This window comes from Oncorhynchus masou, chromosome 30, assembly GCF_036934945.1.
Source record: "Oncorhynchus masou masou isolate Uvic2021 chromosome 30, UVic_Omas_1.1, whole genome shotgun sequence".
In the NCBI taxonomy this organism is placed as follows: Eukaryota; Metazoa; Chordata; class Actinopteri; order Salmoniformes; family Salmonidae; genus Oncorhynchus; species Oncorhynchus masou.
In genome coordinates, this window is record NC_088241.1 from 11512648 (window position 1) to 11525305 (window position 12658).

The window sequence follows — 12658 nt, forward strand, 5'->3', positions numbered from 1 at the left end:
TGATGCTGAATGGGTGTAGATAAAGAAGAGCTCTCCTGTAGGTGCCAAAACATTAAATTAACTGACAACAGTTCTGGTGGACATTCCTGCAGTCAGCATGCCAATTGCACGCTCCCTCAACTTGACATCTGTGGCATTGTGTTGTGTGACAAAACTGCACATTTTAGAGTGGCTTTTATTTTTATATTTTTATATTTTAACCTTTTATTTAACTGGTCAAGTCCCCAGCACAAGGTGCACCTGTGTAATGATCATGCTTTTTAATCATCTTCTTGATATATGCCACACCTGTCATGCTGTGTTGTCGTCTTAGGTCTCTCTTTATGTATTGTAGTGTAGTGTCTCTTGTCATGATGTTTGTTTTGTCCTATTTTTAATTTTATTTTTAGCCCCTGTCCCCGCAGGAGGCATTTTGTCTCTTGGTAGGCCGTCATTGTAAATAAGAATTTGTTCTTGACTGACTTGGGTAGTTAAATAAAGGTTCAATAAAATACATTAAAACCTGTCAGGTAAATGGATTATCTTAGTAAAGTACGTTTTACAGTATTGGGGGGGGGGTTAATCTCTTGTTAAAGATTGAGTTTTGACGTCCGTTCGAGTACTCAAGTACTCATGCCCATCCCTAGCATGTAACCGTACTCACTGTAGTGCCAACCACAGACACACACACACAGACTATAGTGCCAACCCCAACTATACTGTTCTGGCTCAGATCACTTTCTTTACATTGTCCATTCCAGTAACTATGGTGCGTAAACAGGCTAGCCCAGTACAGCTTGGCTTTGTTTGGCTCGATAGGCTCAGTAGTGTGAAAAGGGTATCTGTCATAGCAGCTTATGGCTGTTATAGAGTAGCAGGGTTTACACAGCAGAGGGAGATCACAGGAGAGAGACAACATCAGCACTAGACTATCTGGGACAGAGATCCACAGGGCCAATACCAGTGTCTGGGACAGAGATCCACAGGGCCAATACCAGTGTCTGGGACAGAGATCCACAGGGCCAATACCAGTGTCTGGGACAGAGATCCACAGGGCCAATACCAGTGTCTGGGACAGAGATCCACACGGCCAATACCAGTGTCTGGGACAGAGATCCACACGGCCAATACCAGTGTCTGGGACAGAGATCCACACGGCCAATACCAGTGTCTGGGACAGAGATCCACACGGCCAATACCAGTGTCTGGGACAGAGATCCACACGGCCAATACCAGTGTCTGGGACAGAGATCCACACGGCCAATACCAGTGTCTGGGACAGAGATCCACACGGCCAATACCAGTGTCTGGGACAGAGATCCACACGGCCAATACCAGTGTCTGGGACAGAGATCCACACGGCCAATACCAGTGTCTGGGACAGAGATCCACAGGGCCAATACCAGTGTCTGGGACAGAGATCCACAGGGCCAATACCAGTGTCTGGGACAGAGATCCACAGGGCCAATACCAGTGTCTGGGACAGAGATCCACACGGCCAATACCAGTGTCTGGGACAGAGATCAATACCAGTGTCTGGGACAGAGATCCACACGGCCAATACCAGTGTCTGGGACAGAGATCCACACGGCCAATACCAGTGTCTGGGACAGAGATCCACACGGCCAATACCAGTGTCTGGGACAGAGATCCACACGGCCAATACCAGTGTCTGGGACAGAGATCCACACGGCCAATACCAGTGTCTGGGACAGAGATCCACAGGGCCAATACCAGTGTCTGGGACAGTGATCCACAGGACCAATAACAGTGTGTTACAGCTGATCTCCTCACACTGCACTTTGGGCTCAGTTAGGTTCAGGTCACAACACAGACTTCAGTCATACATCTGTAATTCTGCAGTGAAGAGTAGGAGACAATATTGTGTCCATGAATCACACAGCAACGTACAGAACTGCAGTATAGATAATGGTTGCTCTCCTGTCTTAGTTGAAAATAAAAGTCATAAAAGCAAGAATTGGCGATAAATTCGAAGGCATGCGCTCAGGCACCACACACACACACACACACACACACACACACACACACACACACACACACACACACACACACACACACACACACACACACACACACACACACACTCTCCAACGATGATAGTGTCCCTCTCCTGCTTTATGTAGGAGACTAGTGCAGTTCCTTATCTCTCTCTGATGTCTTCCTGTACTTCATTCTCTGTCAGGCTTTATAAAAAGGACTGTTCCTTCACTGCAACATACTGTAGCTACTGATAGAACTGATAAGCCATAGAGAAGCCAGCACAACCAGAGTTTCTCACACTAGACAGTCATGCAGGGTCACTCACAGGTCAGAGGCAGGGCTTTTTCTGGATCAAAAAGGGGCTTAGGTGGTTGGCATGGCAGGGGGCGTGGCATTGAGCTCGGTTGGCCGAGAAAATATTAAAGGCCCCCATCTTGGAACTGTAAAGAAATGTTTGCATTTTTAAGCCAATTTACTGCAATTCTACACATTTTTCCATGCAGCTGAGAATTTATTTTGCCATTTTAAAGCAAATTTCCTGCGATTCTGCAATTGAGCTGAGACATTTTGCTAATTTCCTGCAATTCTATTACATTTTCTCATGGTTAATGCTGTGTTCTTTTGCTCAGACCTAATAAAATGAATACTGCTAAATTCATTGTTTTTGAAATTCTCCTGATTGTCTAGCTTTTATTTTGGTGTTAGTTCTCAAGGTTTATATTATCAAAAATATATAGGTCCATTATCTTTTCTACATACTTTATCTGTTTGTAATCTATTAAGTTTACACTTAGTGTTTTTCCATTCAGAAAAACAGGGCGGCAGGGTAGCCTAGTGGTTAGAGCGTTGGACTAGTAACCGAAAGGTTGTGAGTTCAAACCCCCGAGCTGACAAGGTACAAATCTGTCGTTCTGCCCTTGAACAGGCAGTTAACCCACTGTTCCCAGGCCGTCATTGAAAATAAGAATTTGTTCTTAACTGACTTGCCTGGTTAAATAAAGGTAAAATTAAAATTAAAAATTACATATATATATTTTTTTTTAAATCTGTTATTAACTGTTAGGACATAAGCGTCCCAAAAAAACACTTAGGCAGCTCCATTCTCTCAGGAGGCGCGTGTGTGTTCTCTGGGTCTCCATATCTGATCTCTCTCTCCCTCGTCTATACTCACCCCCTCTTCATTTTCCTGATTCCTTGTTCTCAGCAGCCTTATTTGTAGTTGCCATGGTGACTACAGTTAGTTGTACTGTAAAATACCAAATTCATATGCTGGTTATTGTCCACTGTATTTGTGCCTTTGAAGGTGGTGCTTGTATTTTAGCGCGGGGGGAGGGAGAGGTGATGCTTTCAACATAACCCAGCAGTACTTTAGTCAACCTCATGTTAAGTGCTCTCCCATTTCAAAGTGTTCAACTAAGAACACTATCCTAGTTATGGATACAAAGACTACTCTGTTCTCTCCAATTAACAAGATGGCTGGATATATTACAAATGTGATTGACATGAGTTGAGACTAACTCATATTTGAAATGTGTCTGTGGTCAGGAAAAACTTGCCACTCACAAAATGAAGTTGAATATAATGTTGTTGTTAGATTGGTTATGTCACTACGAGCATAACAAGTGGCAATCAGATGATTTCTTTCAATTAAAACGATGAATCAATTGTCCAATCCAATATCCAATTGTAACAGCTCCCCAGCAAATCAACCAATTAGGTTGTTTGCCTCAGTGAGTGGCCTGTAAATGAGTTTGTTCTTGTCTCGAATGCATTTGTTAATAGCTCTGTTAACCAGGTGTGTATTCTGTCAATGGTAAAATCATTCATATTTCCCACTACTTCTCCCTTGTTTTATTTTCATTTCATTAAGTGTATATTTTCATTATTTTTTCCTCAGAGCGTTTGACTGTATGTGTGAGTCAACGTTGTGTGTGTGAAACAGGAAGTAGAAAGAGGATGAATGGGATTTGTGAAACAAAAAGGAGGGTAGAGTGAAGGATGTAGGCTAAACTCCTTCCCATCTAGTGAGCCCCTCACTGATGGAGGGGGTGAGAGGTAGACAGAGAGAGGAAGGACCAGGCTGAAGAGGTTGCCAAGAACAAGCATATCTAGCAAATCCAAAAGAGGATAGTAAAGCTTAGACTTTAGAGGTTCATAAACCTCATGGTACTTAAGGATAGAGAGATGAAAGCAGAGGGAGACAGACAGAGAGAGAGAGAGGGGAGAGAGAGGGGAGAGAGAGATGTGAATCTTGAGAAATGAGGTCAATACCAGTTAATCTGGAGGTGTGTGCCTGCGTGTGTGTGTACGTGCGTTTGTTTCCTTGTGAGAGAGGGGGCACACACACACTTTTAATGAGGATGGACTGGCAGAGGCTCAACAATATTATCCTTACCCCCTGCATACTCCCACCAACCAGCCTTGCTTCTCTATCTACCCAGACTGTAGAGCTTTGGATGAAATACAATTTCATGAAATTACCTGTTTTTGCTAGTGTGGAGTAAGTGTATTAAAACTCCAATAACAACTCCATTAAAGTTCACTAGGTACTATAAAGTTAGCTCTCGAGAGACCTCAGGGTAAATAAGGAGGATTTTTTTTATTTTTATCCTCATACAATTTTGTTATCTGAAACAACTTTCTAACAGACCTTTCTATTTGTCTCCCTCCCTCCCTCCCTCCCTCCCTCCCTCCCTCCCTCCCTCCCTCCCTCCCTCCCTCCCTCCCTCCCTCCCTCCCTCCCTCCCTCCCTCCCTCCCTCCCTCCCTCCCTCCCTCTTACAAACATACTCACACCAGTGTTTGTTTCTCACTGTTTGCATATATGTGTGAAGTCATTGCTGTAGTTCGATACAGAGAAGATTAGCATTCCAGCAATATTATTCTGTTGAAATTTAATTTGATCAGTGAGAAATGAAGCTAATTATATACTTACTTTATATGTACATAGCTCATCCAACATAACTACTTCCGTACATGCATTCCTTGTAGTAGTGTTGCACTGTTAGAAACGTACTGCACTGCTGGAGCTAGAAACATGAGCATTTCCATGCAGCTGCTTTAACATCTGCTGGTCTGTGTACGCAACAAATACACATTGATTTGATTTCTGTGTCTGCTATGTCACTGCTATTGTCACAACTCCCATCAAAAACATGCAGTGGATCTGCGCACACACAAACACAGTTGGATTCTTTAGTAGCCTGGACAAGCTATTAGTCGTTCACTTACAGTATGAAAGCAGTGAAACAATTCTACCCTCTTACCTTTCCCTCCTCGCAAACCCCCTCTCTCTCTGTGGCACTGATAGTTACCATGGTAACAGTAGATTTGCTTGGAGTGGCTGCTGGCTGGCAGACATGCCAGTGTGCGGGTGGGTGGGTGAATGAGCAGTGGGCGTGCTGGTTCTCCCAGTCCCTCTCCCTCAGTCCAGAGAGTAAATATTAACTTAATGACAGAGTGGCCCCCTGGTGCTCTGCTCCACAGACAGACATACAGAAAGGCACACACGCAAGTCCGCCAGATAGACCGGCAGACAGACCGTCAGAGACAGGTAGACAAACAGACCGTCAGACAGGTAATTAGTAGATAAGTGGTGGTATGGGAAGACCTCGCCATGCCCCCGGGTTCCACATGGCTGCACACATCACTGTTACCACGCTGGGTAGAGCTGCCTGGGTAGAGCCCCCCTCATTAACATGGAGCTGGGGCTGAGTCACATCACATAGAAATATAGGGTCGGGTTCTCAGACACACATTAGGTTTAGTCCTAGACTAAAATGCTCTTTCAATGGAGATTCTCCATTCAGTATGATTTTTTTCAGGGCTAGGCTTAATCCGTGTTCAAGAAAACCGCTCCGTGTGTTCCAGAATTGTTCTCATCCACTGGGTGCACGTTGGGTCGAGCCCCACTCATTATCATATGGCTGGGTCTGACCACCACAGATGAGCTGCAACTTGCACATCAGAACAGTTCTAGGACACTATTTCTACGTGATCATCATGGAACGTTGATTTGAATGTGGATGTCCATTCTAGTAATTGTAAATGTTCTATAATGGAAACCCACTTTGACACAGGTCTTTATCCGCCCCATTGTGTTCCAGGACTGCACTCTCTTCTATTTCACCAATGCTGCATATTCACAAATATTGTGATTTATCTAGGGGAGATTTTTTGAAGCACTGAAATCAATCCGTGGGAGTGTCTCCAACCATAAATGTAAAACACTTAGCAACCAGTCATAGAAATAAATAACGAGGTCAATATCAATGTTATTAAAAACAATGCAAGGAAAATAATGAGGGTTTCCTGTTAAGTCAAATGGCGTCTTGTCATTGTTTTAGTTGTGTAATTAAAGAAAGCACTGTGGCCTGCTAGTTGTTGGTTTGGAAGCCAGAGCTTTCATTTAGATGAACCTGTAGCCTAATTAAGACAGCCACTTCTCTCCTCTCTGCTAGCACCGTGCCAGTCTCTAATGGCAATGTGTGTGTGGCCGTTTCCTCTCTGCTAGCACCGTGCCAGTCTCTAATGGCAGTGTGTGTGTGTGTGTGTGTGTGTGTGTGTGTGTGTGTGCCGTTTTGTCTCTGCTAGGAAGGAGCGCCAGTCTGTAATGGCTAGCCAGATGGATTTAAATGCAAACTAGAGTCTAATGAACTGATTTTATAAAATGTGTCTAATAGGAATTTCCACACACCCAGACAGCGCGCGCGCGCGCGCACACACACACACACACACACACACAGATGGGTTGGCAAACAGCTCGCACACCATTCATTATTCATTGTTCTATTTTTCTATCGTCAGACGCTTAATTGCACTAGAACGATGGTTCTGAAGGGCCCAAAGGGTCCGGGTTTTAAACGGGAACAGGTGAGATAATGATTAAGAAGATGACAAGGGAGGAGTGAGGGATGTGTAGAGGATAGAGGGGTGAACTGATAACACAGATGATGGATAGAGTGCTCTGGTGGCAGGTGGTGTATATGATGCGAGTAGGGCCCAGTGTTTTCCTTGATCACGTGACCTGGACAGGAAGAACTCTGTCCCCTAGTTAAACACAGGACCCTGGTCTGATGGTAATGAAGAACTCCTTGACCTAAATATGTCATGGATTTGGAGTATATGGGGCTGAACAGGTACTTCTGGATCGACCCACAAATCAAGTATGTCTGTGTTCATCTGTCTGTCACTGAAGGTGTGTGTCCATCTGTTTTCCAGATGCTGGTGACCACCCCTGAGAAGTGGGACGTGGTGACCAGGAAGAGCGTTGGGGACGTGGCCCTGTCCCAGATTGTAAAGCTCCTCATCCTGGACGAGGTGCATCTGCTACACGAGGACAGAGGACCAGTTCTGGAGAGCCTGGTGGCCAGGACACTACGACAGGTTAGTCCCTCTCTGTCTCAGCATAAAGCTCTAAAAAATATAAATATATATTGGTAGCACTGGTGCTCCCAACTTTAAAAGTTAGTAGCACAAAATAAAATGTAGGAACACCAGAAAAGCAGATGTTTAAATTGATTTGAGATAAAGCCTGTATTGGGCATATATTAATTATATCTACTTTTGAAGCACATAGTGTGGCTAGAAACTATAACCCTTTAAAGACATTGTTTATTGTCAGTTATTATATATATATTTTTAACCTTACTTAAACAGTAACCTATCCAACAATAACCTATTAAAAGCAGTTTTGTAACAATGAGGTTTGTGCAGCAGGCTATATGCCCAATACATTATCACTGCATATTGGCTATGCTTGAATTGACCTGCCAATGTTGTTCTTCTCAGATGATTTAAGTATTTCAAAACATATGGTTTATGATCACACCGGTTCGAGATCAGTTGTTGTATTACTTGTGAGGCCCAGCTGAGTGAGCATACATTTTAATAATGTGCTTTTTCATTTATTTCACTGGACTGATGGTCAGTTTCAGCGGGGGGGAGCGCAGCAGAGGGTCTGCCTCTCACCATCCCTCTGCTCTCCCTCCCTCCACTGAGACTGACTGTGACCAAAAAGGGACGTCATCCAGCTGATGGTGAAACTCTTGTCTCATGCTCAAATTCATGTTACTCCAATGACCAGTGGAAGTGAAATATTCCTCCATGTAAAAATAGACACAAGTTGCCAATAATAACAATGCAAGCATTTCGATACGCTTTGCTGCTCATTCATTGCAGCTGCAGTGCTGGTTGAAATGCGAGTGGAAGAAGAGAGAAGCTCATTTAATGGCGTATAAAAGTGTTCAATAAAAAGTGAACTCACTGTAACTGTAAACGTGAACTCACTTTGCTCTCTAGTCATGGTTTTAAAATCTCACAGTATCAATTTAGCTGGGCATCGACTGCAGACACGGTAATCTGAGCCATCCGATTGGCCAGCTGTAGGCCTATAGGTGCACTTGATTTGCTCTCTGGGCTGGCGAGTATGGCACTCGGAGGCAGCGACACAGCGAAGCCGAATCATAACAATTATTCTGGGTGATCACATGTTTTTGCAGTCTTACTGGTGCCTCCAAAATAAAATTCCAGGTCGTACAGCAAAATATTTTCGAGCATATGTGACCAAAATGGTCACACTTTAGAGCCCTGGTCCCAGCCCTTATCCTACCCTGTCCCCCCCTTGTTCCCTCTCACCACACTAGCCTGGTGGTCAGCCCACTCTGACAGGTCAGTCCCTCCCTCTATCATTACACTAGGGTCTCCTCACCATGGTGAACATTATGCACAAGGACATTCATATTAATATTAGTACAACACAGTCATTCTCATTCAACCATATCAGGTTTCTGTCATTGTTAAACATTGTAAGGGTTTTGTCTAGTCTTGGTTTGTGGAGCTGTGTGTTTACCTCAGTCAGAGTCAGTGATTTAGCTTTAGTTAGCCTGTCTGTGGGCTGTGCTGCCTGTGCTTTGTGTTTCTGCGTCTGAGTGGGATGCCTGATTCCCTCTTATGATGATTGACAGCGTCCTGGGCAGGAATCAGCCCGGCCGTTTGGGATATTGGAGTGATTATGCAAATTTAGACAGCCTGGGAAATGGGAGCCATCGTTCCGGAGTGTCCCGCAACCGTGTTCCATTGTGACGAGCTAGCGTCAGGTGTCAATCCCAGCCAGGGAGGAAATGAATAAATGGAGCGGGGATAGAGAGATGCATGGTAGGAATTTTCACGGTCTCCTAGGTGACGAGGGATTGGAATGATTTTTTTTTTCCATGGGCAGACACACACACACACACACACATCAATATACCAATATGAATGTTTAAAATATTGATGATAGACATAAAAGTTGGAGATGAAAGAGAGGAGTGTTGTGAGCAAAATGGAGAAAGAGACCGATCAGAGAGGGGAGAGACTGAGAGAAGGAAACTGACAGGATATATTGCTGCTTTTTATTTCTTTATTTTAGTGTGCTGTGACGTCGGGGACCACTGGGTGGGTAAGGTTAACCGCCAGGTAATTGAAAAGCAGTCTGACCGCTGTTGACTCCGTTCACAGCCTATTCATGTGCAGCTCTAGCTGCTATCACGGGAGAAGGGCTGAGGGAGTGTCCTGTGAGGCCACATCCCTACCTAGAGACTCTCTTAGACCGCACACTGCTGCCTCTTTGTCTCTTCACGTTTGTCTAGGGTGTTATAAACACTATAACTAGCGTTTGTCACGGGGCCGTGGGCTGTTATGAAGGCATATAACATGTCTTATAATGCATTATGACTGTTCATTTGGCCTATACACAGGCAGGTATTTCAGGCAGTGTGTTTAGTTTTTTTTGCACATAAAATCCAGGATGGATCCAACCGTCCTGAGTAGCATAGCAGAAATGTCTTTCCTGTGTTTCTCCAGACAGCGTTTGTAATTAAGGTGTGTGTGCCGTACTGGAGCCAACAGTCAACAGCACATTGGAAGGTGTCTTTAAGACACTGTGAATTATTGATTGGCGCACAGTAAGCAAGATTGTTGCCTCTGGAAGTACAAAAAGGAGTCCACCTCATCAATTAAACATGACGAGGTAGAAAGGAAACAACACAAGAGTTCTCCGAAGGAGAAGGACAGGGTCTTTAGTTCTCTGGTTTCCAAGAAGAGACAAATCAGTCAGAGCACAGACAACACTGCAGACACTGGGCTCTGTTGTAGAGCCTTCCAGGGAAGACTGTGGGGGTCCAGTAACCCTAAAGCTGTGGTCTGCTCTACAAGTCTTCAGGCCTCAGCCACAGTCATAACCCACAAATCACATCTCATATATGATCATATCAATATTTAGGTTAACCATCGAAGTTGCGGTAACTTTGATCCAGAACACACAGGAGTACATGGAACAACCAGACTTCAGAATGATGGTGTGTATCTTTATTGAGAAATCACAAGATTAGATGGACCAATAAACCATTGGAGAAACGCGCTCAGGCCACAGTAGAGAAATCCACCATATCTTATTCCTCCTCAACTGAACCCACAAATATACACACATAAGAAACCGGAGTCTTTATGGTTCTCTTTCTCCCTCCCAAAGATGTTTAGTAATTGCGTTTTTCTGTGTTTTTTTGGAAGTCGACATACATAGCATCCATTCCTACCCACAATACTCCAGGAGTTGAAGGACCCCAAACCCATTGCACATATACCCCCAACCCTAACTACACACACGCACACACACACCCGCTCCTGTCCAATTACCACTACACCTGACAGGCTAACCTAATTGTTAGTGTTTACTGCTGGAGGAACCACGGCTGGTGCTCCTGACACAGGAGGAACAGGGTGCTTAAGTTCACATCTTTTAACCTCATGAATATGGAGTTCTCTGCCTCTAAATTAAGTCGAGGCTCTAAAGGATGTTTTATTTTCCTCCTTTCTCTTTATGTAAATATAGGATGATCACTGAAGCAGTTATCACGTGATGTTTTGCTTGTCAAAGTTTTAGTTTATTTAATTTTCTCCCGTCGTCAGGCAGACTCACCCCAGGCTTTATATTGCTCCGGAGATAAACATTTGGTTATTACCTTCATTTTAAAACCCGTTCATCACTGAAGGCATTAGTGTGGATGGGTCTTTGGTAAAGTATCATAGATGCAGAAGTGTTGAAAACTGTATAATGAACTATCGCTGATCATGTAATGTGTTGGTATTGCTGAAACATTGAATAGACTATCTGGGACAAAGCTCAGGGAAAGCAGCCGCCCTCGAGAGCCCATTAAGTGAGAGTAATGGAGAAATGGTGTGTGTAAGAAGCCCACTATCCACTCAACCAGGCTGACTTGGGCACTGTTAATGAACATAATGTGTATCTACAGTATGGGCCGCTTTGTTACCACTGTGCTGACACAGTGCTGTGTGTGTGTTAGGCTGGTCCGGGCCAGGACTATCGGCTGCCAGGGATTGGCTGGGCCCTATCTTGATAGAGGGTATAGACGGGTACTGCATCACATTAAAAGCCTTACCAATCTTCCCTGTCACACTCACCTCAGGAGGCAAGGAGTTGGGCCTCTCACACATACACTCACACTCTCTCCCTCGCTTCTCTCTGTCTGCACCATACCTACTGTGAAGCATGGGGGTGGAAACATCATACTTTGGGGCTGATTTTCTGCAAAGGGACCAGGACGACTGACCCGTGTAAAGGAAAGAATGAATGGGGCCATGTATCATGAGATTTTGAGTGAAAACCTGCTTCCATCTGCAAGGCCATTGAAGATGAAACATGGCCGGGTCTTTCAGTATGACAATGATCCCAAACACACCGCCCGGGCAATGAAGGAGTGGCTTCGTAAGAAGCATTTCAAGGTCCTGGAGTGGCCTAGCCAGTCTCCAGATCTCAACCCCATAGAAAATCTTTGGAGGGAGTTGAAAGTCCGTGTTGCCCAGCAACAGCCCCAAAACATCACTGCTCTAGAGGAGATCTGCATGGAGGAATGGGCCAAAATACCAGCAACAGTGTGTGAAAACCTTACAGAAAACGTTTGACCTCTGTCATTGCCAACAAAGGGTATATATAAGTATTGAGATAAACTTTTGTTGTTGACCAAATACTTATTTTCCACCATAATTTGCAAATAAATGCATAAAAAATCCTACAATGTGATTTTCTGGATTTTTCTTTCTCATTTTGTCTGTCATAGTTGAAGTGTACCTATGATGAAAATTACAGGCCTCTCATCTTTTTAAGTTGGAGAACTTGCACAATTGGTGGCTGACTAAATACTTTTTTGCCCCACTGTATCTGTTCTCTCTCCCTCGCTTCTCTCTGTCTGCATCTATCTGTTCTCTCTCCCTCGCTGTTCTCTATCTGTTCTCTCTCCCTCGCTGCTCTCTGTCTGTATCTGTCTGTCCGCTCCCTCGCTGCTCTCTGTCTGCATCTCTGTTCTCTCGCGCTCACTTTCTTTCTCTCCCATTTGCATTCGCTTTCCCACACACACAGACAAACCCACACGGTCTTTCTCTCTCTGAAGTGTTTGCACATAGCCCACCTCTCGTGTAAGACAGCACTTCTCTCACTTCTTCCCTGTCGAGGAGACTGGTGTAGGAAAGCATCCAGGTTTGATCCAAATCACCTACTGAAATCACTGTGTCATGACTGGTGAAGTCCAGTCAGATTGTGACGTCGTCATTCTGGGACTTTGCTGTAAGATGTCCATTCAGGTCATCATGGTGTGACCTTTGACCTTGTTTTGGGTTTATTCCAG

At 44.4% G+C, this 12658-nt stretch overlaps 1 protein-coding gene across 1 annotated transcript in view; it reads left to right on the plus strand.

Moving 5' to 3' along the window:
* LOC135522059 (activating signal cointegrator 1 complex subunit 3-like) overlaps positions 1-12658 on the plus strand; it is a 162227-nt gene that overhangs the window by 50478 nt on the left and 99091 nt on the right. The window contains 1 exon segment of the mRNA XM_064947975.1: positions 7200-7364. Within this exon segment, the coding sequence (XP_064804047.1) occupies positions 7200-7364 (165 nt within the window).